The 23,222-nt window shown below is 47.4% G+C and overlaps 1 protein-coding gene across 10 annotated transcripts in view; it reads right to left on the bottom strand.

The window, feature by feature from the left end:
• The window catches only part of RHBDL3 (rhomboid like 3), a 132,101-nt gene extending 109,782 nt beyond the window's left edge, over positions 1 to 22,319 (bottom strand). For 4 of the 10 annotated variants that reach the window (XM_081849792.1, XM_081849795.1, XM_081849796.1 and 1 more), the window contains exons 1-3: positions 20,199 to 22,014; positions 16,681 to 16,827; positions 11,339 to 11,362 (exon numbers count right to left, since the gene is read on the bottom strand). In XM_081849792.1, the coding sequence (XP_081705918.1) occupies positions 11,339 to 11,362; positions 16,681 to 16,827; positions 20,199 to 20,321 (294 nt within the window). In that variant the 5' untranslated portion in view covers positions 20,322 to 22,014. The other 6 variants (XM_081849794.1, XM_081849798.1, XM_081849800.1 and 3 more) reach the window with 6 other exon arrangements.
• Between the last annotated feature and the right edge of the window lie 903 nt (positions 22,320 to 23,222).

The raw sequence follows: 23,222 nt of genomic DNA, 5'->3' as shown, positions 1-23,222 counted from the left end.
TGTTGAAATAGATGAAAAATCTACATGAAGCAGCTTTTGCTTCTCCTGAGGCAGGTAGAGCTTTGCTTTTTATACTTCCGGAAACTGAAAAGATGAGGATATTAATTAGACTGCTGGGGAACAGTGACACTTGGCCAGCAACAGCCAAGCATCTTCTGCCTCCAGCTATATGTCCTCACCAAACACCAGCATATTTTCCAGGAGAGAGAGAGAGAGAGAGAGAGAGAGAGAGAGAGAGAGAGAGGGAGAAGGCAATCAATATAAAGGAGATTTCTCTTCAACCCCAAAGCCCAAACCAGAGAAGCCAAAGGGTTAAAGCCGCATGACAAAGGTCAGCAGCAGTTTGGGGGAGAAGAAAAAAAGAGAAGCATTGTGGCTTTAGACGGTGCCTCAATGTTTCCCCCGCAAACCCAACTTGAAAAATGCAATACGATTGTGGATCGAGAAGATCGAGAGCCCTACTTAAGCCTCTGGGTCTTTGTCACTCACAATAGGCCTCCCTTGACTCATTAATCGTGTGTTCCGTGGACAGAGTGTGTCAAACAGCAGCAGATGATAGTCGCCTCAGCATCGGCCCAGCTGTCATCCCCATTCCTCCCAAAGGTACCAGGGCCAGGATTGGGGCAGGTGTTTCTTAACCCTCCCCCACCCCAGCCCCAACAACTCCCTCAGCTCAAGAATACTCTGTCAGCCTTTCCCCCTGCCTCCAGACCCTCTGCCAGGCCACGCTGACAACTGCAAAAGGGATTAAGATCTGGGGCCTAAATGCAGGCATCTCCCCTCCCATCTGCCCCCACCTCAACCAGACACATCTCCAAACAAACTTTCCCCAGCTTTTCAAGTCCTCACGCCCTACACATTTCACCTTTCAGGGGAAATAATGAGAAGGGGTGGGGAAGCCCTTTTATAATTCCTTCAATATGCTTTGCTTCTTCAATGAGCCTCACCCAAAACTTTCTTTGGGAGTGAGATCTGTTGACAGAATGGGCTTTAAAAAAAAATACAGGCAGGGAAGTATCTCTAAAAACAATTGTATTTTAGCAGTTGTTGAATCATAGAATTGTAGAGTTGAAAGCCAACCCCTTGCAATGCAGGAATCTTTTGCCCAACGTGGGGCTTGAACCCACGACCCCAAGATTAAGGGCCTCATGCTCTACCGACTGAGCTACCAAGGCAGATGCGCTGTGAGCTGCCTTGAGGAGTTGGCATAGACAGAGCAATCTGATGGTGGTTGTAGGGGGCGGGGAAGACCTGTCACTTCCTAAGCCTTGCGGGACTCATATGGGCCAGGATGGATGGAGCAGGGGGTTTTATCTGCCTCCCCCTATCTTCTGAAAATGATTTTTTTAAAAATCCTTATGGTTTTTTTCAATGGGAGAGAAAACAATCCATTCTGGGGTCCATCTTATATAAATGAGGGTCAGAGCCAAAGTCATGGAATCGTAGAATTGTAAAGTTGGATCGGACCCTGCATATCATCTTGTCCAACCCCCTGCAATGCAGGAATATGCAGCTGTCCCATACAGGGATCGAGCCTGCAGCCTTGGCATTATCAACATCACACTCTAACCAACTGAGCTATACAAGTGTTAACACGACGTCCTTCGAGTCCTCGTTGATCTGCCCCTGACAAGCCCCCAGAACACCCTCTCCTTTTGCTCTTACCACCACTGTAATACCAAGAGTGCTTTAGCAATGGTGGCAGAACTTGCTACCGCTGCATCAGGGAAGTGACTCTGGAGAGGTACGTGGTGCCAAAACAGCCACCCAGCTGCCCCTCCAAGAAGCTTGGGGTTGCACCCATAGTAAATTATCAGGCACAAATGAAAAACAAAACAAAAGAAACAACATTTGCCTCCACCAGCTCCACCAACCCAGGCTCCTTTCAAGATTTTGCTGGCAGTGAAACTGTACTTCAGCATGTAGACAAGATAGGGTTAGAATTAGCTAGAGGAGGTTCAAGGGGCAGCAGTAAGAACTTGAGATCAACCAACCAACTCACTTATTAAGTGAAATACTTGCAGGCGATTTAGAGTTCTCCTAGTCACCTCAGCCAACCATGTACTCCTCTTTGATTTCGCCACAAACAAGCTATTCCTCTCTTCTCTGTTAATAACGTTTCTTTTCCACAAGTACCATGTGGCATAAAACCAAGCCCAAAGGAAAGGCAACAAGAGAGGACAATGGGAAAGGAAAACGATATTGCCTTGGCATGAAGCGCTCTCGCTCTATTTTTATCCCTAGCTCTAGAAATATAAAAACATATGCTGTAGGATTTTTTTAAAAAATAAATTAATTAATCACGTCTCATGTTCTCACATATCAGGAGATGCACTTGAAATTAATCAAGTGGTTATGCATCTATAATAGGGGGAAATATTTTAATAATTAACTCCTCTTCCACATTTACTGATACCGCCTTCTTTTATCCAAAAACCATGAGGTACGAAAATAGAGAAAGCCTAATGGTTTTTAAAGCCACGGCTCTGTCAATTATAAGCCACCAAAAAAAACCCCTCTAAAATTGAGATAGAGGCTGAAAGTCTAATCCTTTCCATTTAAAAAACAAAGTTATGACTTCCCCTCTTTTTTCCTACCACTGTCCTCAGATGCACTTGTTGCAGATCTGCACTGTAGCTGCTGCTGCTGTTATTGTTATGAATCTGAACTTTTCCTGGCATTAGCAGTCTCCAGGATGTAACTGCAATGTGGTTGTCAAGTTTTCTCTCTCTCTCCTGCCCACACAGCTGAGGTTTAGCCTGGCATCTCCAGAGAGAGGCTCTCACACGCTTTGCCTTGTTAGCATCATCACACTCACGCTGGGAGAGGGAAAGACATTTGTGGAGGAATCCATGACTCCCTCACGAGCTGTAACAAAAATGCAGCCCGAGATGCAGGGAGCTGAACCAAGGTGCTAACTTAAGCAGTAGGGAGCTTCTGGGCTGGGGGCTGGGGTGGGGGGGGGGCGGCAGGTCTGAGCAAACAGATTGCTGTCAAGGATGATTTTCATAGTGGGAGTGAGGAGCAATGGCAAACCACTGTTAAGTCAGGCATGTGACAAGGAGTTTAAAAGGGAGCTACTAAGTAGCTTGATAAAGTAGGATCTAGCCCCCAGCCTGTCCTTGTCTTCCAGACTTCAGCAAGTCCAAACTGAGAACTTAAGGAAGAAATGTCACTTGCTCCAGGGACAGTCCACATATATATTGGTCTAGTCCATGGGTAGGCAAAATAAGGCCCGGGGGCCAGATCCGGCCCAATCGCCTTCTCAATCTGGCCCGCGGACGGTCCGGGAATCAGCATGTTTTCACATGAGTAGAACGTGTGCTTTTATTTAAAATGCACCTCTGGGTCATTTGTGGGGCATAGGAATTCATTCATTATTATTATTATTTTCAAAATATAATCTGGCCCCCCACACACGGTCTGAGGGACAGTGGACCGGCCCCCTGCTGAAAAAGTTTGCTGACCCCTGGTAGTCCAACCTCTGCCTCCTCCTGTTCAGGCTGCACAGAAAAAAACCCCAAAACATTTTGATTCCAGAAATTCACTCCAATTGCGCAGATAAAATATAAAAAAATTCTACAGGATGTGGTATTAGTGTGCAAAAACAGTCAGGATCCAAGGATCCTCAAGCACGCACCTCCAGAAGGTGGAGATGTCAGGCGCCATGCTGACGCCCAGGCATCTTCACTTGGTCACAAGTGGTTGAAAGCCAGGTGCTAAATACACCTGGCACCTGGCTAATTTTGAACACTGCTACCTCCCGGCGCCGGATCTGCCAGAAAGACCCCATTCTCATCATACACCCATGAGATAGCAAATGTAAGAACAGCAGTTCTACCTGCAGTCCGAACTACAACCACCATGTTGGTGGCTATGAGCTGGGGATTTTAGGATGAAGCACAGGTTCCTCTCCACCAGCTTCTCAGTGGGGGATGAATGCTGCTGATGTGCAGACTCCAATTATTCAGCCTTTGACCAAGTGGACAGAAGCCTACAACCAAAGGCCCTCCTACCAGGAGTAGGAAGCTTAGGGGTGGGGGAAAACAGAGCATTCTGGGGGTAGAATAGGGGCCACGGACTGGGAGCTGGACTAGTATGGAATTCAGCCAGAGAGAGGCCCAATTTTGGACCTTCTGCTGTGCCAGCCTGGAGCCAGCACAACACCAAAATCTGGGAAATAACCCCATGCTGATTAGGAGTCAAGAGGGCATCAAATCCTGCTCTGATGCCCCAGTCTTCCCTACACCTCTGTTAGGATTGCCCTGCAATGACAATTTGCAGCAATTCTAAAGGCATAGTGATTTCTAACTGCAATCCAGCTTTGCAAACAAAACAAATAAGTGTGTATTGTCCCATTAAAAAAGGTTTATTGCCTACATTTGTCTGTGTTACACATTTATGGCACAAGGACCACCTGAAACGCCATTTTACAAATGCTGCCCCTCTCTGGATGCCCAGAGATGCTTTTACACTTATCGGAGGTAACCAGGCAGGAAGCTGTTTGTAAACCTGCTATGAACATTCTTAAGCAATGCGCAGACATCTGTTTTCACTAGAAAATGAACACAAGAGTTAAAGCAAGGGGCATTTTTAATAGAGACTAAAAGACACCAACCATACAAATTGAAACTGGACAATAAACAGGCCTCAAAAATAGAAACCAAGCTAGTAAGAGAAAGCAGTTTAAAAAGTGAGGGTGGGGGGTAGGGGTGGAGGATGTGATTACTTTGCTTGGAAATGTGTTTCTAATTCAAGAATGATGTGTGAAGTGCTCAGCATGGCTTGAACACACCTGAACTCTCAAGAGAGATGGCAGATGTGGAACAAAAATCCGATGTGTGGGATCACATGTATAAATACATTCTAAAGCTCAAGATGCAAAACAAACCAAAACCACTTTATCGTCAGTTCATCCAGAACTACAGTCCCAACAAAAAACAAAACAGGAAAACATTTCATGGGATCGTCCACAGGAAAGGGTCAAGCCCCTGATCCTGAGCAGCAGCCAAGACTCTGGCACTGAAGAGGGACCACCAGCTAGATCATAAGGACTAGCGACAAAAGCCACAGAGATGCTGAACCTGAACCTGGGCTCTGACACCAGGCTGTTAAGCCCATCAGCTAGGAGCCTCCTGAGCTTGAGACAACACCCCCAAGTCAAATTCCTCAGAGGGACTGACCCCACCTCTACACCAAGAGCCTCATAGAACCACAGAACTGTAGAGCTGGAAGGGACCCTGAGGATCATCAAGTCCAACCCCTGCAATGCAGGAATACGCAGCTGTCCCATACAAGGATCGAACCTGCAACCTTGACACTATCAGCACCATGCCCTAACCAACTGAGCAGGCTTCAATGCAGAAGGCGGGAGCTGCCTCCAACAGAGTGCTGGGCTCCAGGCCTGGGAAAGAGCAGCCTGGACAACAGGGATAAAAAGGCCACAGCTGAGCTCCAGACCTTTTCAGAGCAGGAGCTATCCAAGGTCCTGGAATCATAGAATCTTAAGAGCTGGAAGGGAACCCGAGGCTCATCTAGTCCAATGCCCTGCAATGCAGGAATCTCAGCTAAAGCATCTATGACAGATGGCCGTCCAACCTCTGTTTAAAAACCTCCAAGGAAGGAGAGTCCACAACTTCTCATGGGAGTCTGTTCCACTGCTGAACAGCTCTTGCTGTCAGAAAGTTTTTCCGAACTTCAGTCCAACATGACCTGCTATTGACTGTCTGGTGACCTAATTGATATATTTTTTGCAGAACTCAGGCTTGCATAGCTGATTAGCAAATAGCTGCTGTGGGTGGGCTGAGCTGGACTGGGGCTTTTGCCTCTGTAGCAGTCCCAGTAGGAACAGACTCTTCCACACGAGCTAACTCCCAACAGGAGGAGGGCTAACAAAGTCACCCTCAAGCATCTTTGGCACTCATGGGCTCCACATTGTCCTAATTCAGCAGCATAGCACACGCTTTACATAAGGACAGTTCCAGGTTCGAACTCCAGTGTCTCCTGTTGTTAAAAATGACACCAGGTAGCAAGCCCAGGAAAGAGGCCTGCCTTAGCCTTAAAGAGTTGTTGCTATTCGGAATAGGAAATATTATACTGTGCTGGATAAAGTGGTAGATTTGGATCAGGGAAACCTAGATTCAAATCTTCACTCAGCCATGAAGCTCACTGGTTGAGCTTAGGTCGATCACTAACCTAACTCACCGTTGTGCAAGAATAAGAGGGTTGGCGGCGAGACAAATGTACGCCACGCTTACTTTGAGATGCACATAGGATCCTCTAATGAGATACAAATGTGATAAAGACATGTTAAAACTTGCACTCAACCACCCCAGATGGAAGAGGAAATTTTTAATTACAGCAAACAATATAGTCCATCATCCAACCCAAACCTAGTGGGCTTTCCATCTATCTTAGTTTCTCAAATCTAGGAAGAAGACATCTGCTTTTGCCCATAGGTGATAAAAGCTTTGTGAATCCATTGAAGGCTTGGGGACCAGTTTTCATGAGCTGTGCTCTCTTTGGCAACAACACCCCAGAAACAGATTAAATTTCAACGTTGCCTGCTCATCTCAGGAGGGGCTAATTATTTTGAGACTTCAGTTACCTCCCACTCCATTTCAGCTGAGTACTGGCAGGTCTCAAGCCTGTGTTAAGTGGTATATTGCACCAAGCTCTCATCTCATTTTTGATCATCTTCCATTTCTAGCGATGTAGTCACCTCACTGCCCAGCAACTGAGGATTGGGACAGACGTTGTCAAGAACCTAGCACATAAACCACAAAACAGCCGATCTTTTGGGTTGCACATGAGTCTACAGCTTCAAATGACACAGCTTAACGTTAACATTTGCAAGCAGAGACCACATAAATTCAGCTTCATGATCCTTTTGGCAGTGGAGTGCAGTGCATCCTTAGATGCCCTATTTCATGACTGCTTCCCTACCCAAGGGGTGTGGGTAAGCACCTGTGCCACCGCCATCTGCTGCCAGTTGGATTGTCTTGCTACCCAGATATCTGGGACAGCAGCAGCTGGATTCTAGGTCTGCCATCTGGTATCCATTTAGGGCTCTAGTTGGTTTGATGTTCTAAGTTTCTTTTCTTTTTAAAAAATGCCTTTATACTTTCATTGGGGGCAAATTTCAACCCAGCTGCTCAGTATGAAGCTTGCTCCCACTGTTAGAAAGCCACAGAAACCACTGTTAGGACCAACAGACAACAAGGCAATAGCACTCCAGTTAGGCAGAATCTGATGATGTCTTCTCATCACCCAAGTCCTCAAAATAGCTATATCATCATTTCAGGTAGGGTCAAAATGAACCAGTTTGTGGAATTTTCCTTGCAGGAAAATTGGGGATCAAGCACACCATCTTCCATCAAAATATCTCCAGCTACCACTGATGCATACAACCTGGAAACCCCTGAGCTGTGAGCCTCCTTGAGATCAAATGGGAGCCAGCAGAAGATGCAGAAGATGCTGCAAAACTGTCCCCTCAACAGGAACATTGGGGACAAAAGGGAGACTAAAACATCTGCTTCTCTCCAAAGCAACCATAGATAGGATGTGGAACTCAAACGGCAAACTATTTTTCCTGGGTACATACATAGGGAAGACTTCCAGATGTTTTGGACTGCAACTTCCACCATCCCTAGCTGGGGGTTGAAATCCAAAGTGTCTGGAGGGAACCTGGTTGGCGAAGACTGGTTTAAGGGTCCTTAGACTCTCTGTTGCCGAGAATCGGCTGGAAAATACTTCCAGTGGCAGAACGCAGGGTGTGGGAATCCTGACCTGCTGAGGCAGGAAAACTATCAGGTGGAAATGGGCTTGAAGGATGAGTGCCACAGAGCACATGCCCTTGGAACTAACTCCCACTCCACTTTTAATCTTTGCAGTGGTTAATGGGTAGACTCACTTTGTTCAGGGAAAGATTTGGCTTGAGAATACACATCATAGGATGTCCCATTCCTGCCCCAGTAGGCAAGGGTGAGTTTCTGCATGATGCTCTTTGCTGCCAGAGATACTCCCCAGCAGCATGATGAAGGCATGCACACAAGACCCTTACCCATAAATTGGGGGGTGGGGGTGGATTCAGGGGTTGTTCCATCTCGCAGCTACTTTTCTGTGGCTCTGCCGTGAGCAGAGACTCTTATCTTACCTGTCCTGTACTCCTCCCTCCAGTTATTCACCAACAGAGTCTACACTCAGGTTCTGGGTTTGAAAACAGGGATAGCATGTTCATCCAAACATAGCACTTTTGCTGAACTGTTTAAATGCAAAGCAGCTGGTTCCTCTTAGAACGTCAGACTAGGCAGCTGTAGTCTACACATCTCAGTGGACTGAAAAGGAAGGAAGGAAGGAAGGAAGGAAGGAAGGAAGGAAGGAAGGAAGGAAGGAAGGAAGGGGTGCCTGGCACATTCAGGCCCCAAACTCAGTTTGCAGGTGCCTTTCCAGCAACAGCAGCATAGTTTTGACCCTCCCTGTTTTCATCATCATGATAAAAGGATAATAGCTCAATGATAGAATACATGCCAAAGTCTCAGGACCAGTTCCTAGTGCCTCCATGTTAGCCTTTCTGAAATCCTAGAAAGTCAGTGCTATTCATACTAAGCTCAATGGACCAGACTTGGTGTAGGGCAGCTTCCTCTCACTTACTGACATACTTTCCAATACCTCAGATAAACGACCTCGGCCCAGTATACCTGAATAAGTGCCTCCGCCCCCATCGTTCAGCTCTGAGGGCCTTCTAGTGGTTCCCTCCCTGTGAGAAGTGAGGTTACAGGAAACCAGGCAGATGGCCTTCTCAGTAGTGGCACCCACCTTGTGGAACGCCCTGCCATCAGATGCCAAGGAAATAAACAACTATCTGACTTGTAGAAGACATCTGAAGGCAGCCCTTTTTAGGGAAGTTTTTAACGTTTGATGTTTTATTGTGTTTTTAATATTCTGTTGGGAGCCACCCAGAGTGGCTGGGGAAACCCATAGGGTATAAATAATAAATTATTATTATTATCATTATTATCATCAAAATAACACAAAAACTAAGAAGCAGCTATCAAAAGTGGCCATAAAATAGCTCCCAAAGAAGAGGAAATTCAGAGTGGCAAAGCAAACTCATGCAGAAGGACCTCCTTCTCCTTCTCCCGCCCCACCCCCCCGCCCCAAATAAAACAACTGATACAGATGGGAGTAAATTCATGCCAATGTGTTACAGAATGGACTCCAGCTTGTCATTAGAGTAATGCAACTACATGATCCCACCCCAGATACATTCTGCACACAATGAGGAATGTCGCTCACCCCAGATTTATGGGCTAAATATAGAGCACAGCTTACTGGGTTATAAACAGACACTCATCACCACTGGCAGTGAGCTTACTTAGGGAATGGTAATAAGCCATCTCTGGGATGAGAGGCACATCTCATTGGCAAGGCAACCCACTCAGATAGTCGCTGTGCGGTCTGACCACATACAGGAACCAAATTATTATATTGCCTCATAAAACGCTGCCTTCTTCAAGGGCCAGACAAAGTAATAACAGTTCGCTTGCATAAAGTGGTATTTCTGCCTACACAGAAGTGGGCGGAACACATTAACAGAGTGTTGCAGGCCAAAAGCGAGCCACCAAGACAAAACTCTAGGAAAATGTCTACGTATTTTCGCATGTCACTAAAACTGGAAATAAAAAGGAAATGGAAAGAAATTGTACCTTGAAATGTTAACTTTTCTCCACATTTGTGTTTTAGAACACGTATCTTAAAAATATCTACCAACACCATTTGAATGCTTGCAAACGGCAATGGGTTTTCAGATCCACAGGTAAAATCCCATTAATTATATAAATGCAAACAAGCAAAATGCAAGTTACAGAACAAATCCTAGCCTGCCAACGTAACTGTGAACAGACTTCAGTAGATCTTTGAGACCAGCCGGCTCCCGCCTGCTTAGTTTTTCTTGTTTTTTTTAATTATTGACTTTGCTATGAAAACAGCCAAAGGAAGCCTTTGCACTAGCAGGATTAAGCAACGGGCAACATCAGCAGACATGTTAAAACCTCTGCCACAATACCATTCACTTTAGAGGCTCTACTGATTTAAAAAAAGGCCTCTCTATGCATACACAGAGGTGACATCTGTGTATCAGCAGTGAATGTTTGCTGTGCATGTGTGACACACATAATTGTACTATGTTTCATTTGCGCATGAATGAGGAGATTTTGGGTTCAAGTCACCCCTGGTTTTGCATGGGGCAGAAGTGGAGATTCACTACTGAATCTTAATCTAGCATTATCTGTGCTACTGCAGACAGCTGAAATAAAGAAAACATGTAAAACATCGATATCCTACCATCCTAACACTTTAGGTATCTTTCCAACCTTGGGCCTATTGCACTAGATGACCCTGACAGTCCCTTCCAATTCAACAGTTATATGATTCTTTTCAGTGATCAACTAGTCTCTTAGACTAAATCAGTGAAGCTCTGGGGGTTAAGAAACTGACCGATATCAATATGTCCCATACATTGTTGAAACATTAGATATAGAGAGCATGTCAAACCTTACACAAGGTATTTTCCCATAAGCTGATCTGTTATTAAAATGTAAAAGTTGAAATTCAGTATCAATGTGCTCTACCTGTGAATCTCACTCAAGCATGAAGGAGCTGAACTAGCAACTGTGCTATGAAACTTCTAAAGAAAGGGGAAAACCCATCTTTAAACATATTGAGCTGCTTTCTTTTTACAGCACAGCCCTGGGAAGAAGGGTCATTCACTGGTAAAAGGTAAAGGACCCCGGACGGTTAAGTCCAGTCAAAGATGACTATGGGGTGCGGTGCTCATCTCACTTCAGGCCAAGGGAGCCGGCGTTTGTCCACAGTCATGACTAAACTGCTTTTGGCACAACAGAACACCGTGACAGAAGCCAGAGCACGCAGATGTGCAGTTTAGCTTCCCGCCGCAGCAGTACCTATTTATCTACTTGCACTGGTGTGCTTTTGAACTGCTAGATTGGCAGGAGCTGGGACAGAGCAACAGGAGCTCACCCCGTTGTGCGGATTCGAACCGCCAACCTTCTGATCGGCAAGCCCAAGAGGCTCAGTGGTTTGGGTCATCCATTGATAAGGGTAAGAATTTAAAGGAAGGTGTACAAAGATACAGTACAACAGGCATCAGAACCCCAGAGTTGGGGGTAATGCTTGCCAAGCATGACTGCAACCAAATCATTGCCACACTAACGGCACATAAGCTACATGTTACAAAAGATTCTCCCACTGAACAAACTTACTTGGTCTCCATTGTTAGCAGGTGTTAGAGCAAAAAAAATCTGAATTATTCACATACCTGATCAAACAGAGCTTTCCAGTGCTGAGAGAGGGAAGAGGCAATGCATAAAAGAAAGAAGAGGGGAAAAGAGGAAGAAAAGTGTAAGAGCACAGAAATGTACATTCATTCCAGAAACATTTTTTATTTTTTTAGAGAGACAGGTAATCAAATGGAGAATATAGGAAATGGAAGTCCTGCCGTCTGGTGCTGCCTTGGACAGTGAGCTGCTCTGAAGAGTTATGACCACACCAGAGGCACAAACCCCCTTGCCATCACAGATGTCAAACAGAGACCGCCATTTCCTCCACACTGAACACTTCGCCACTGATATTTGGAAGTTATGTTTGATTGCACAACACTCTGTAGAGCAGCCCTCTCTGGTTAAGTTCAGATGTTGCTATACTACAACTTCCATCGCCCCTAACCATTGGACATGCTGGTTAGGGCTGATGGGAGTTGTAGCCCCAAAACATCTGGATGGTACATACATACATATATGCATACATAATTTTATTTGTAGGCCACCTTTCCACAGTTCAAACCATGCCCAAGGGGGTTTACAACATGAAGAAAAAAATACATAACTGCAACATAACAAAAGTAGCCCTAAGCCATCAAAGTCCACCCCCATCGTTCAGCCTGGACACTGAGGTCCAGCTCCGAGGGCCTTCTGGTGGTTCCCTCACTAAAGAAGTGAGGTTACAGGGAATCAGGCAGAGGGCCTTCTCGGGAGTGGTGCCCGCCCTGTGGAACGCCCTCCCATTAGATGTCAAGGAAATAAACAACTATCTGACTTTTAGAAGACATCTGAAGGCAGCCCTTTTTAGGAAAAATTTTGATGTTTTATCATGTTTTTACTATTCTGTTGGGAGCCACCCAGAGTGGCTGTGGAAACTCAGCCAGATGGGCGGGGTATAATTATTATTATTATTATTATTAATAATAATAATACGACACAACTGAACAATTTCCACATAAACCACAACAAGATCTAAAATAAAGATAGAAAAAACTGCCAATCTCATAATGGCTTTATACAAGTCTAATGCATCTTAAAAGTTGTGCAGAGTTCCATCTGCCTCACCTCAAAATGGATCTTGTAGAGTGGTAGGTAGTTAGAAAAGGGCAACAAAAATTATCAAGGGGGTGGAGTAGCTCCCCATGAGGAAAGGTTACTACATTTGGGACTTTTTAAGCTGTAGGGTGGAGGGAGATAAGTGAGGGGTGGCATGACAGGAGTTTATAAAGTTATGTGTGGCATGTAGAAAGTGGAAAGAGAAAAATTTTCTCTCACACGCACAGCACTAAAACATATAGACACCCTGAACATTGGAGGAGTTAGGACAGACAAAATAAAGTATATCTTTGCACAGTGCATAGTTAAAACAATGGCATTCGCTACCATAAGATGGCCACCAACTTGGAGGTCTTTAAAAGGAGACAAATTTGTGGATGATAAGACTGTGAAGACATTTTGACACCTGAGGCAAACCACGAAGTAGTGCTGCCACCCCAACCAGGAAAGAAGGGTTGAGTGAAGATCTACACCAGGAACATGGCCAGAATAAAGAACTGCAATTAAGTGAGTATATAGGATTGGCAAAATTAACTTCAATTATAAGATATCAATCAAATCAAAAGTTAAGAATGGAGTGGAAGTATTTCGAAGATTATTTGTCAAAATCTTGTTCTAAAAATGACATGCTAATAGGCTTAGAATAAAAAATGTAAGCAATAACAAAACCAATACAGAAAGAAGGAAAAATCAGAATTTAACAAAAATAATTTATTATAGAATGCAAGGGGGAAAAGGTAGAAAGAAATATAAAGAAGTTGAATTACTGTGGAGGGTGGGTGGTGGGTTTTATAATTAAGTGTATAATTGTGCAGCTGCTGTAATTTAGATATTATATTTTATGTGAGGAAATCATTGGGAATGTTGGTTATTATGTATATATGTTAAGTTTCAATAAAGATCTTGGGGGCGGGGAGTTAAAGCAGAACTACATCAAAATCAAGGGAGGGAGACCAGCAGTGCCTCCTATTTGCAAGAAACTTTGGAGGCAGCATTTGGAGGGGACTGTCAAGGAGATGACAGATCTCCTCACAGAGTGAGGCACTCTGGGAAAGGTGGCCTAGGAAAATGCCTGCACTACTGGCTAGAAAATCTTCTTTAAAAATATAAATATAAGCTTTCAAAACTCTTTAAAATTGGTTTTCTAGCCACCATGACAAAGCAGCAGCAGTACTGGCACTCTCCTAGGCCCACCTTACCCAGAATGCCTTGCTCTGAGGAAGGAGCCACTTCTCATATGGATGTGCACCTGAAAGACCAAGGAAGAAGCACAGGTGCCTGCATAGGAAGTTACACTAAGTGCAATTTATGACACTGCATAGGATCTATTAGGGCATCAGCCTTGGTTTGCAGTTTCTTGGCTTGGTTGAACTTGAATCGATATGAGAGTCTTAAACTAGCAGGGGTTTTTAAACCACTGTACATTATAAGGAACACCAGGCCGTGCACTCTTGACAACCTCCGGTTAGAGCAGATCGCATAACACCAGCCAATCGAACCTGAAAATGCATGGCAGGTCCACCTCGGCAAACTGTTCTATTAAAGAGCTCAGCTTTTGTGCGCTAACTCCCTGGAATCCCACAGACACAATCGAGCTCTTGCCTGAGTGAATATTCCTTTATATAAAAACTCCCACTTGTCACAGTAAATCTGCCCAGTGATTCAGAGTTAATGTCAGATCAACGCTTTTGTTTAATGCAACTCCAGATGCCGCCAGACAGAGATGCCACACATCCCTGGCAGCCGAGCCTCCCTTTGCAGCGAGGTGCTCTGGTTTCCCTCTTGGTGTGTATGTGCTGCCGCCACCGCTGCCGCCACCACTGATACAAGATACGCATCCCTTCAGTTAGACCTCATTGGCATGAACCTGACTGGGCATTACTTTGGCAGATCATACAAGTGCCTTTTGCAGTTATTGCCTCTTGTAAGTCACTTTCAACCCAAGACACCCAACCAGCAATGTGGGACCACTTTAATATTAACATCTGCCTATGACCCGCCTTCTCCTTTCCCCCCTAGAATGAACAGGTGCCAAGGGAAATGGGACTCCTGCACCACCCACAACTGAAATGGGGATTTCCACAGGTACAGATTGCTGATCAGAAGAGGTGGGGGGGGGGGGAATGCATCTGCCAGAACCCACCCTGCTGTTTTTAAAGCTGAACTTGTGCCACCCAAGATTCAGAGGCGACCCACAAGCTGAAGACCATCCGTGTATTCAACCAGCCTCTGTTGCTGTGTGCCTTGAGCAATGTTAGATCTGCAGATATTAGCAGGGGGGAAATGTGCATCCACATGCTGCAAAACCACCTTCACATGCTGATTTCTGCAGATAAAGCTGCCGTTACAAGGGACAGCAGCAGATCCGGCCAATTCCTTGTGGTCAGTTGGCAACCATAATGGTGAGTGTTTTGCAGAACCAGCCCAGTTCATAACTTAATTCTACAATTAGCTGTAGAGTCCCTTGCTTTTAATAGTTTCATGGAAGAAGAGAGATGCGTACCCACCTATGCTGGCCCAAGAAGGAGTTAAAAACAAGATCTAAGGCATTTTAAATGCTAGACTTGGGGGGGGGGCCTATAATTATGGAGGTTTAAAAGCCTGTTTGCTTCTGAAAGAGCGGTTCCGGTCTCTTGTGTAATATTAAATGTGGCTTCTCTTCTCTAATTACATGTATTGTTAAACATAGCTTTCCCAGGTAATAATATCGGGTTTATTATTACTCTCTGGGAAAGAAATCCAGCAAGACAAATGTATTTAAATATTAAGAAGGGGGTTACAAGCACTAAGGAATCTGATACTTCCCCCTGTGGTCTGGTACAAAGGCTCCTTTCCCCAATCAGCACATTCCCTTTTAAGTTTGGATTCTGGGCTCCACATGGATCTCACCCTGCAGAGAGAGAGATGCAACTGGAAGAGGTTACAACCAGCGCCCAAGCCATTTTTTCTGGGCTCAGAACAAAACTTGCCCCACATGCCCCAAAGTCCTTGTCCGTTTTCAAAAATGGGAGGATTGGGTGAGGTTCTTCAAGTGCTTTGGTTCCCTCTGTTTAAGCTTTTTCTCCTGCTTAGTTTTGGTTTTGTAGCCAAAAATGCAGGGACAGCCTTTTAATGAGGCAAAAGGAAGCAGTCTGCTTCAGCAGCAAGAGCCACAGGGGAGCGGGGGCTGGGGAAGGGCATGATCAAACCCTCAATGCACTGCCCCCTGCTGCTGCAGCTGCAAGAGAACAAGTGATAGCAGCTTCTAGGTTCTGGTAAGATCCTATTGGAAGCCACAGCAGCTTCTCCTCGCTTGTCCCACCACCAGAGAAGCGAGGAGAAGCGGCATCTTATGGCAAGATCTTTCCAGAACCCAGAAGCTGCTGTCGCCACCACAGATGCGGTGGAGCAGCACCTTTCTGTTTAGCTTCAGGCGCTGAAACGGGATGGGCAGCCCCTGCAGAAATGGCACTACAGCATTAAGCATACCTTGCATCGTTGTCCCAACACCAATCTCCAGGCTCTGAGCTTTCTTCCCCTGGGGTCCCCCCCCCCTGTGCCTCCCACCACTCCTAGACATCCAGCCATGACACACCAAGGGCGTCCATGTTGGTGCACTAGTAACTAGTGTGCTAGTGGAGGAAGAAGGGGCATTATCCTAACGCAGCTCCTCCCACTCCCACCCCCTCCAGAGTGCTCATTGGTTCCTTCTTGCCTTGCCTGGTTACAAATACTTCCAGGTCAGACCTGAATCTTTACCTGGGCTACAGTCAGGTACCATCTTTGCTTTGGTTTTGATCCCACCTGCCTCCTCCCTCCACGCTTCCCTCCTCCCAATCTGCCAGCTTGCCCTTCAGCACCCTCATTCTAGCTCGGCTCCCCCTCCCTTCAAATGACATGCCTCTGAAGGTTCTCCTCCTGTTGAGGTTCTCCAGAACTTAATCCAACTTTGGTCCTAGTCCTGCCGGCACTCACGCTTCATGTCTCTGTGCTGACACCCATCCACAAAGGAGTACAGATGTAAGCCTACCCATTGGAGTGGGTGGGTTCGCCCCATGCAGAAGGTGCACAGAAGCTACGAGATACCATTGACATTGACTGCCACCCGTCTACTCATGATGAAACTGCCTGACAGGAGAATGGGGGCCACATCATGCAGTGATGGGATCTTGCTGCAGCCTTTCCCCAACAACACCACATCCCACCAGACAAGTCAATTTGCCACTCGGCATGAGAAAACACACATCAGTATCGTCACTACATTTGGAAGCACAACTTTGCTCCGAGCTAGGTCCTCTGCACGTACCTTTCTCACATGCTTCTGCCCTCTGATTGAGTCACACTGTGTCCTGGACAGCAGAGGTTGATCTGTGGGGGGTTGGTGGCTTGGCAGCTTTGCCTTTGGGCAGCAGGTTGGAGTAGATGGACTTTGGTTCCTTCCAACTCTATGGTTCTATAAAGCAGGAAGTAATGGGACGCGTGGATAGGAAGTCGGCAAGAAACAGCAAGTGGATTTTTCTACCCTACTCTTTGGCACTCTTGCCACAAGCTCGCTAAAACACTAACAGAAGATACCAACAAGTTGTGCATTTATTGTATTTAAAAAGTAGGAGTCAGCTACTTACTGGGTTTATGCACGACCACTGTAACACACACACAAACTATCAAGGTAGGGACTGCAAGAACAGATTTCTTTCCTCACAAGGTGTGAGAGTAGAAATTTCACACGTAGGGGTGGAAAGAGGAGAAGGTATCCCAGATTTTCAGGGGTGGAGGACGTTTCTCACATTACTGTTTAGTGCAGTGATGGGGAATCTGTTGCCCTTCAGTTGCTGTTGGACTCTAACACCCATCAGTTCCAAACACAACTGCTAGAGACGATGTGAGGTGTTGTCCAGCAATATATGGAGGGACACAGGTTGTAGGTCCCTGATTCAGGGCTCAAGGGACAAATGGACAGCACAGGAAGTTGTCATTCATACTAGTCATGGCCTTCCTGGTGGCAAGTATAACCTGATGCAATATGTGTGTGTGTGTGTGCCATCATTTCCATTCAGCACAGGATTAGGAAAGATGGAATGGATTCAGATTTCAGTGTCAGATCCGCAGGGGTCACAAAAGATTTGGGTGTGTGTGTGTGTGTTTGGCAGTGCATGAGAATTCTCAGAGGACATCTACGCTACTGTCTTAGCTGTGCTGCACCAATGGCTGTTGTAACTTTCCAAACTTTGTAACAGCCACAGCTCTATGTAGTTCTATGAGATAGCTGCAGACCTTTCACAAAGAACAGGCACAACTACAATTCCCAAGGTTTTTAGGAGATGCCACAAGAGTTGCCCTACTTCTGTGAGCGACTCAAACCAGTTATGCAAGTCTAAAACTAAGGCTGAAGTACTGAACTTGCCAGTGGATAACCCCAATGAACTCAATGGGACTTGCATCTTAGAAAGCAGCTCTGGACTGGCTGCACATTGCAGAGAAAGATAGTGGCAGCCAAGCTGTTCTTTCAGCCATTGCTGATCTCCTCAATGAGGAACTCCTGATACATTTTTGAAAGAACACCTGAAACAAAGGACTAGTGAAAGGATGGGAAACCTGTAGATCACCAAATGCTGTTGGACTCCCAACTCCCATCAGGCCCAGCCAGCATGCTCAGTGCTCAAGGGTGATGGGACTTGCACCTAGAGGACAACAGGCTCCTCATCCCTGGACTAAATGGTCCTCCGCTGCATTCCAGCCCCTCTAATTCTGCCAGGAAAGTTGCTAGGGAATTAGGAGGTTTCTGCCTGCTAATACCACTAGAAGCATTCTGAATTATGGCAAAGGCTCTCCTGTGTGTTATTCAAGCACCAGCAGCTTGAATATGTGGATTGCTTTTGCACCAGGAAATCTTCAGAAAGGAAACAAATGCAATCAAATAATAGGATGAGTTAGAAAACCAACAGGAGGAAATCGCTCCCGGGGAATTGCTCACTGTCACAGGACTATTTGCTCTAAAAGTGCTTAGATAGCAGAATGTACCACCCCTGAGACCCAAGCGCTCTGGTTGCCATTTAGCGATTAATCTTGCAGCAGTTGCGGGTTAAGAGCAATATAAAGCATCCCTAAATCTTCCGCCAACCGTCAGCTGGAGATGAAGTGGGGGGATGCATTCTCAGGGAAATACTTGGTAACTAATAAGGTTCACTGTTTAAGAATCTTTAGAGATTAAGGCTTACAACTAAGTTAGGCTGCTTAGGTAGGCTGGAGGTTCACATTGAAAGTACTGAGCACACACTTAATGAAAATGAAAGTACATGTGGTCACATCCCAAACCGGCTGTGGGATTCAGACCCAAATGTGCTTTGCTGCAAAATCGCCTCAAACGACTAGGAAGAAGAGTAATTTCTTTGAAATCTCATTGCATTTATTTTCTTACCCCCGAGATGATATTAGTGCCAGTAATAATTTCTGAATGACTGAAGGTTCCACATGTGGGGAGGGATGACAACAAACCAATATGAAAGGCTTGCAGCAAACAGTCAAGCATTGCATGGGAAGAGTGTGAGTGATCCGCTGAGCACACTGCATTTGTTCAAATGTAAGCTAAAGCTCTTGCAGATGACATTGTGCATTAGCACAAATTACTCGCCACATACAGCTACATCTGGACGTGGCTGGCAGGTTGGGGGAACTTATGTACCACTGCATTATTCAGCAGGAAGTCATGATTTGACAGCAGGAGGGAGGCAGTAGTAGCAACTAGGGGGCAGATCTACACCATAGATATAATAAAGCATATTCAATGCACATTTAAAGCACATGACTTCCCCCTAAAGAACCCTGGGAAGTGCAGTTTCTCCTTCACAGAGTTACCATTTCCAACATCCTTAACAAACTGCAGTTGCCATAATTTTGGAGGGAAGTCATGTGCTTTAAATATGCATTGAATATGCTTTAAACGATGGTGTGGATCTGCCCCAGAAGTAATCACCCAGCACCAAAGTAAGGGTGAGCAACATGTGGGGGGTTGTTTTTTCATTGTCTCTGTGAGATACCTCTGATTATTTTACATCTGTATCAAACCATTCCTCCAAGCAAATCGGGGAATTAGCACATTTTATTCTCGCACCAACCCTGCAAGGTAGGGCTAGGCTGAGTGTTGGTCACCCGCCCAAGGTTATCCAATGTGCTCTGCAGCAACTGCCTATTGAATCACAGCAGGGTTAATATTCCTTTGCCTTCACGGCACATTTTCATTTGGTTTCTCACCAAATCAACAACAGCTCCTGGCAGGAGCTTATCCTGTTTGCAGAGCAGTTTGGGGTGTATCGCCAACTCATTACCCCTTTCTGTGCTGGTGCAAACTAACACCCAACATTTTGCGGAAAGGGAGAAAATGCTTTTAATTTGGTCTAAGAAAAAACTTGCTGTGCTGTCTCCTTTGGAGGGGTATGGAATGAGTACGACGCCTATGCATATGGCTATCTCTATAGGAGTACATATAATCTGCAGAATCACACTGAGCTCACCCACTGGTTAGAAAGGAAAGCTATTCAGGCTCCATCCGATGCACACCTACCTAGAAGTAACCCCCATTCAAGTAAGCAGGGCTTACTCCTGTGTAAACAGGCCCAGGATCTTGCTGCAGAGAGGCCACTTTGGGAACCCCAATGATGGGGGGGGGAGGAACCTCATTTTCTTCCCACTTTCTCTTCCTAGAAAGAATCAAACTTCCCCTCCCTTTAATTCCGAAGTTTATTTTTAAATAGCTTGATCCGATTAAAGTCAACTGGGAGCGGAGGGGGAGGCGGGGAGGGGGGAGAGACATCAAATGAAACTCACGTCCTCCGTAGCCATAGGCAGGACATCCTCGGATTCCAGGACCTCGATCGCTTCTGCTTCCGAGCAGGCGGCCACCGCGGGAGAAGGGTTTGCACGGCTTGGCTCCGGCAACCTGTCTCCCATGCTTGGAAGCAGCCAACTCCCTGGTCGACCCCCCCACCCCCGATCTGCCCCCCCCCTCTCTGCCCTTCCTCTCAGTCGCTCCTCTTTAGGCGAGGGGGGTGGGGGTGGAAGAAGAAAAGCAACCTCGGAGGTGTTTGGCAAACTTTCAAAGCCGCCGATGCAGCCTGGCCCCTTCCTCTTCCATGCTGGCTCCTGCAGCCAGAGACCGGGTGGGTGTTGTTGCGTGGGTAGATTTTTTTTTTGCCCCCCCCCCTTAAGGAAAATATCCCTCGAGAGACGAGGCGCGTCCTCCAGCTGGCATGCTGGCGCGGATGTAGCTTCGACCCAACTGCACAGGCCAAGGGGAGCCGGACCTTTCGAAACCTTTTGGGCGCGCGCCCTATAAACTTGGCCAAACTTTTGCGCCTCCTGCCCTGCTAGTCCACGCGAGGTGAGCGCTCACCCGCGAGCCCTCCCGGTTACTCTTCCTCAGCCCCTTTTGGTCATTGAGCTCCTGCTGCTGTTGCTGCTGCCGCCTTAGTCCCACTAGGAGCCGCGCCACGCCACGCGGGGAGGCGCCTGCCCTTCTTCTGTGGCAGCGTCGCAGACATCGCGCTCATCCCGCGGGTGGAGGAGAGGGGCCTCCTCCTCCTGGTCATGGAAGTGGGGGGCTTCCCTGCTGCTGCTGCTTCCTCATGAGGCCGGAGGAAGCCCCCTCCCGGCTTGCAAATCCTGCGGGATTAAAACCATCGAGCGCCAAAAGGTTTCATGCGTGGTGGTGGTTTTTTTTTTTTGGGGGGGGGGAGCGATGCTTGCAGGAGCAAGGAAAGTCGCGATCCACCGGCGGGTCGGTCGAGCTTGCCTGGGATCCCCCCCTCGCGTTGCAAGCCCAAATGAGCCTGCAAAAGGGAGGAGAAGCGGGGGGAATCCGGCGCGCCGCAGGGGCCACAACTTCCCGGGAAAGCTCTGCGGCCGAAAGGCGTGGGGAACGCGCCAAGGCCGCTTTAGGGGTGGTAGGAACCCGCGTCCACGTGCCCCGGGCCAGCCGCGTCGCCTTGGCGCTTTCCGAAGAGACGGCAAGGGCGCGCGCGCAATGCGAAGAAGAGCGCCTTCTTCTTCTTCTTCTTCTTCCCCTCGGGTGACCTTGCCAAGGGAGGTCGCTTTATAGGGGGCGATTCTCCGGCGTCGCCAAGCCCAGGATCGCAACGGCCCCCCCTCCGGCGAGCCGCCAGACCCCCTTCGTGGGACGGTGGCGCAGAAGAAGCGTCGGTGGCCGGCGTCTCCAGGAGCTGGTGGCAGCAGGGAAGCCAACTCAGTGGATCCAGCGGCAACTCTGCCTGGAGCGGTGGAGAGGGAGGGAGAGCGAGCAGCGACCGGCTCCTTGCCAGGGCAGAGCAGGGATGACGGTGAGCTTTGCAGCCTAGCTAGAAACTGCGCGCCGAGCTGGCTGCGGGTCTAGAAGAGCACGTGGGTCCCCCGCTCAGGCCGGGGGCGGCCTGTTGGGAGCGAGCGGAGCGCCTTCCCCTTCCCAAGGCTGCCTCCAGGGGCGGGCGCTGGGCACGTCGCGCCCGGGATTCCTCCAAGATGCCGACGTGTTGGCTGTGCAAACGGGAGGATTTGCGCCAGGATCAGAGGGATGGGACGGGACGCCGCGCCCTTCCAGGCCCCGAGCCCAGGCTCGGTCTTTCTTTCCCCCCCTTCCCTTCCTCCTCTTCCCCACCTTGCGCCAAAGCAGCCCAGCTCGGGGTAGGGTGGGGGGGGGGACCCGGCCCAAAGTGATTTATGACGAGGAAGATCCCGAAGTTCTCCCACGCCGCCGCCGCCGCCGTTTTGGAGTTCTGCACCTGGCGTGGGAGTCGCGCTTGGAGTTTCGAGAAAGGGCGGGATCTCATTTCGCATAGTCCCGCCCTCTTGTTTACATAGGGAGAATGACGCGTTGCGGAGCGCACGTGGTCAATGCGCCAGCAGCGAGGCGTCCCGAGGCAATTATGCCTCTGGCTTATGCGAGGGTTTTCCTTTAGAAGGGGCCGGGTGACGCGGGAGGGATTGGGGGTGGGGGGGGTGGAAGTTTGTTTAAATTGAGAACAACTGCAGCCGTCTGACATTCCTGCAGCCCGGCCATTCCACTAATCCTTAACATTCATCATTCAAATTATTCCATATAGGATTGCCAGCTGACCTGCTCCTGTGCCTTTAGGGGAGACTCTTGAGAGTCCCATGGACTGCAAGAAGATTAAACCTCTCCATTCTTAAGGAAATCAGCCCTGAGTGCTCACTGGAAGGACAGATCGTGAAGCTGAGGCTCCAATACTTTGGCCACCTCGTGAGAAGAGAAGACTCCCTGGAAAAGACCCTGATGTTGGGAAAGATGGAGGGCGCAAGGAGAAGGGGACGACAGAGGACGAGATGGTTGGACAGTGTTCTCGAAGCTACCAGCATGAGTCTGACCAAACTGCGGGAGGCAGTGGAAGAAAGGAGTGCCTGGCGTGCTCTGGTCCAGGGGGTCACGAAGAGTCGGACATGACTAAACGACAACAACAACGTCATAGAAGAAGCTGATTGCCTTACACAGTACCAAGTATAGATAGCCCTCTATTGCCTCTATTACACGGACTGGCATAAGAGACCAATGGAACCACGGACTGTGTGAAGCAAACACACAACTTTTTCTAAACTGCCTCCCCATTCTCATGTTTTGATTTAATTACCAAGAGAGCTAGAAACTCGTTCTGTTTATACAACAAAGTACTGTATCCCTGAAGCAGCCGCCCCTTTCTAAGCTAGAAAAAGTTGGTTCTGTTATGACACAGCAAACATGCCGATGTAGTGTTATCTAGATTCCGTGTTTGCTTATATAGAGACACATTTCCATCAGTTCCTCTCACTGCTTTTTTTAATAAAAATCTGGTTCACAGTTTTTTT

The sequence above is a fragment of the Podarcis erhardii genome (genome assembly GCF_964252035.2).
Source record: "Podarcis erhardii genome assembly, chromosome: 2".
Classification (NCBI taxonomy): domain Eukaryota; kingdom Metazoa; phylum Chordata; class Lepidosauria; order Squamata; family Lacertidae; genus Podarcis; species Podarcis erhardii.
Note: the sequence above shows the minus strand (reverse complement) of the source record. Positions and strands in the feature narration are given on the sequence as shown.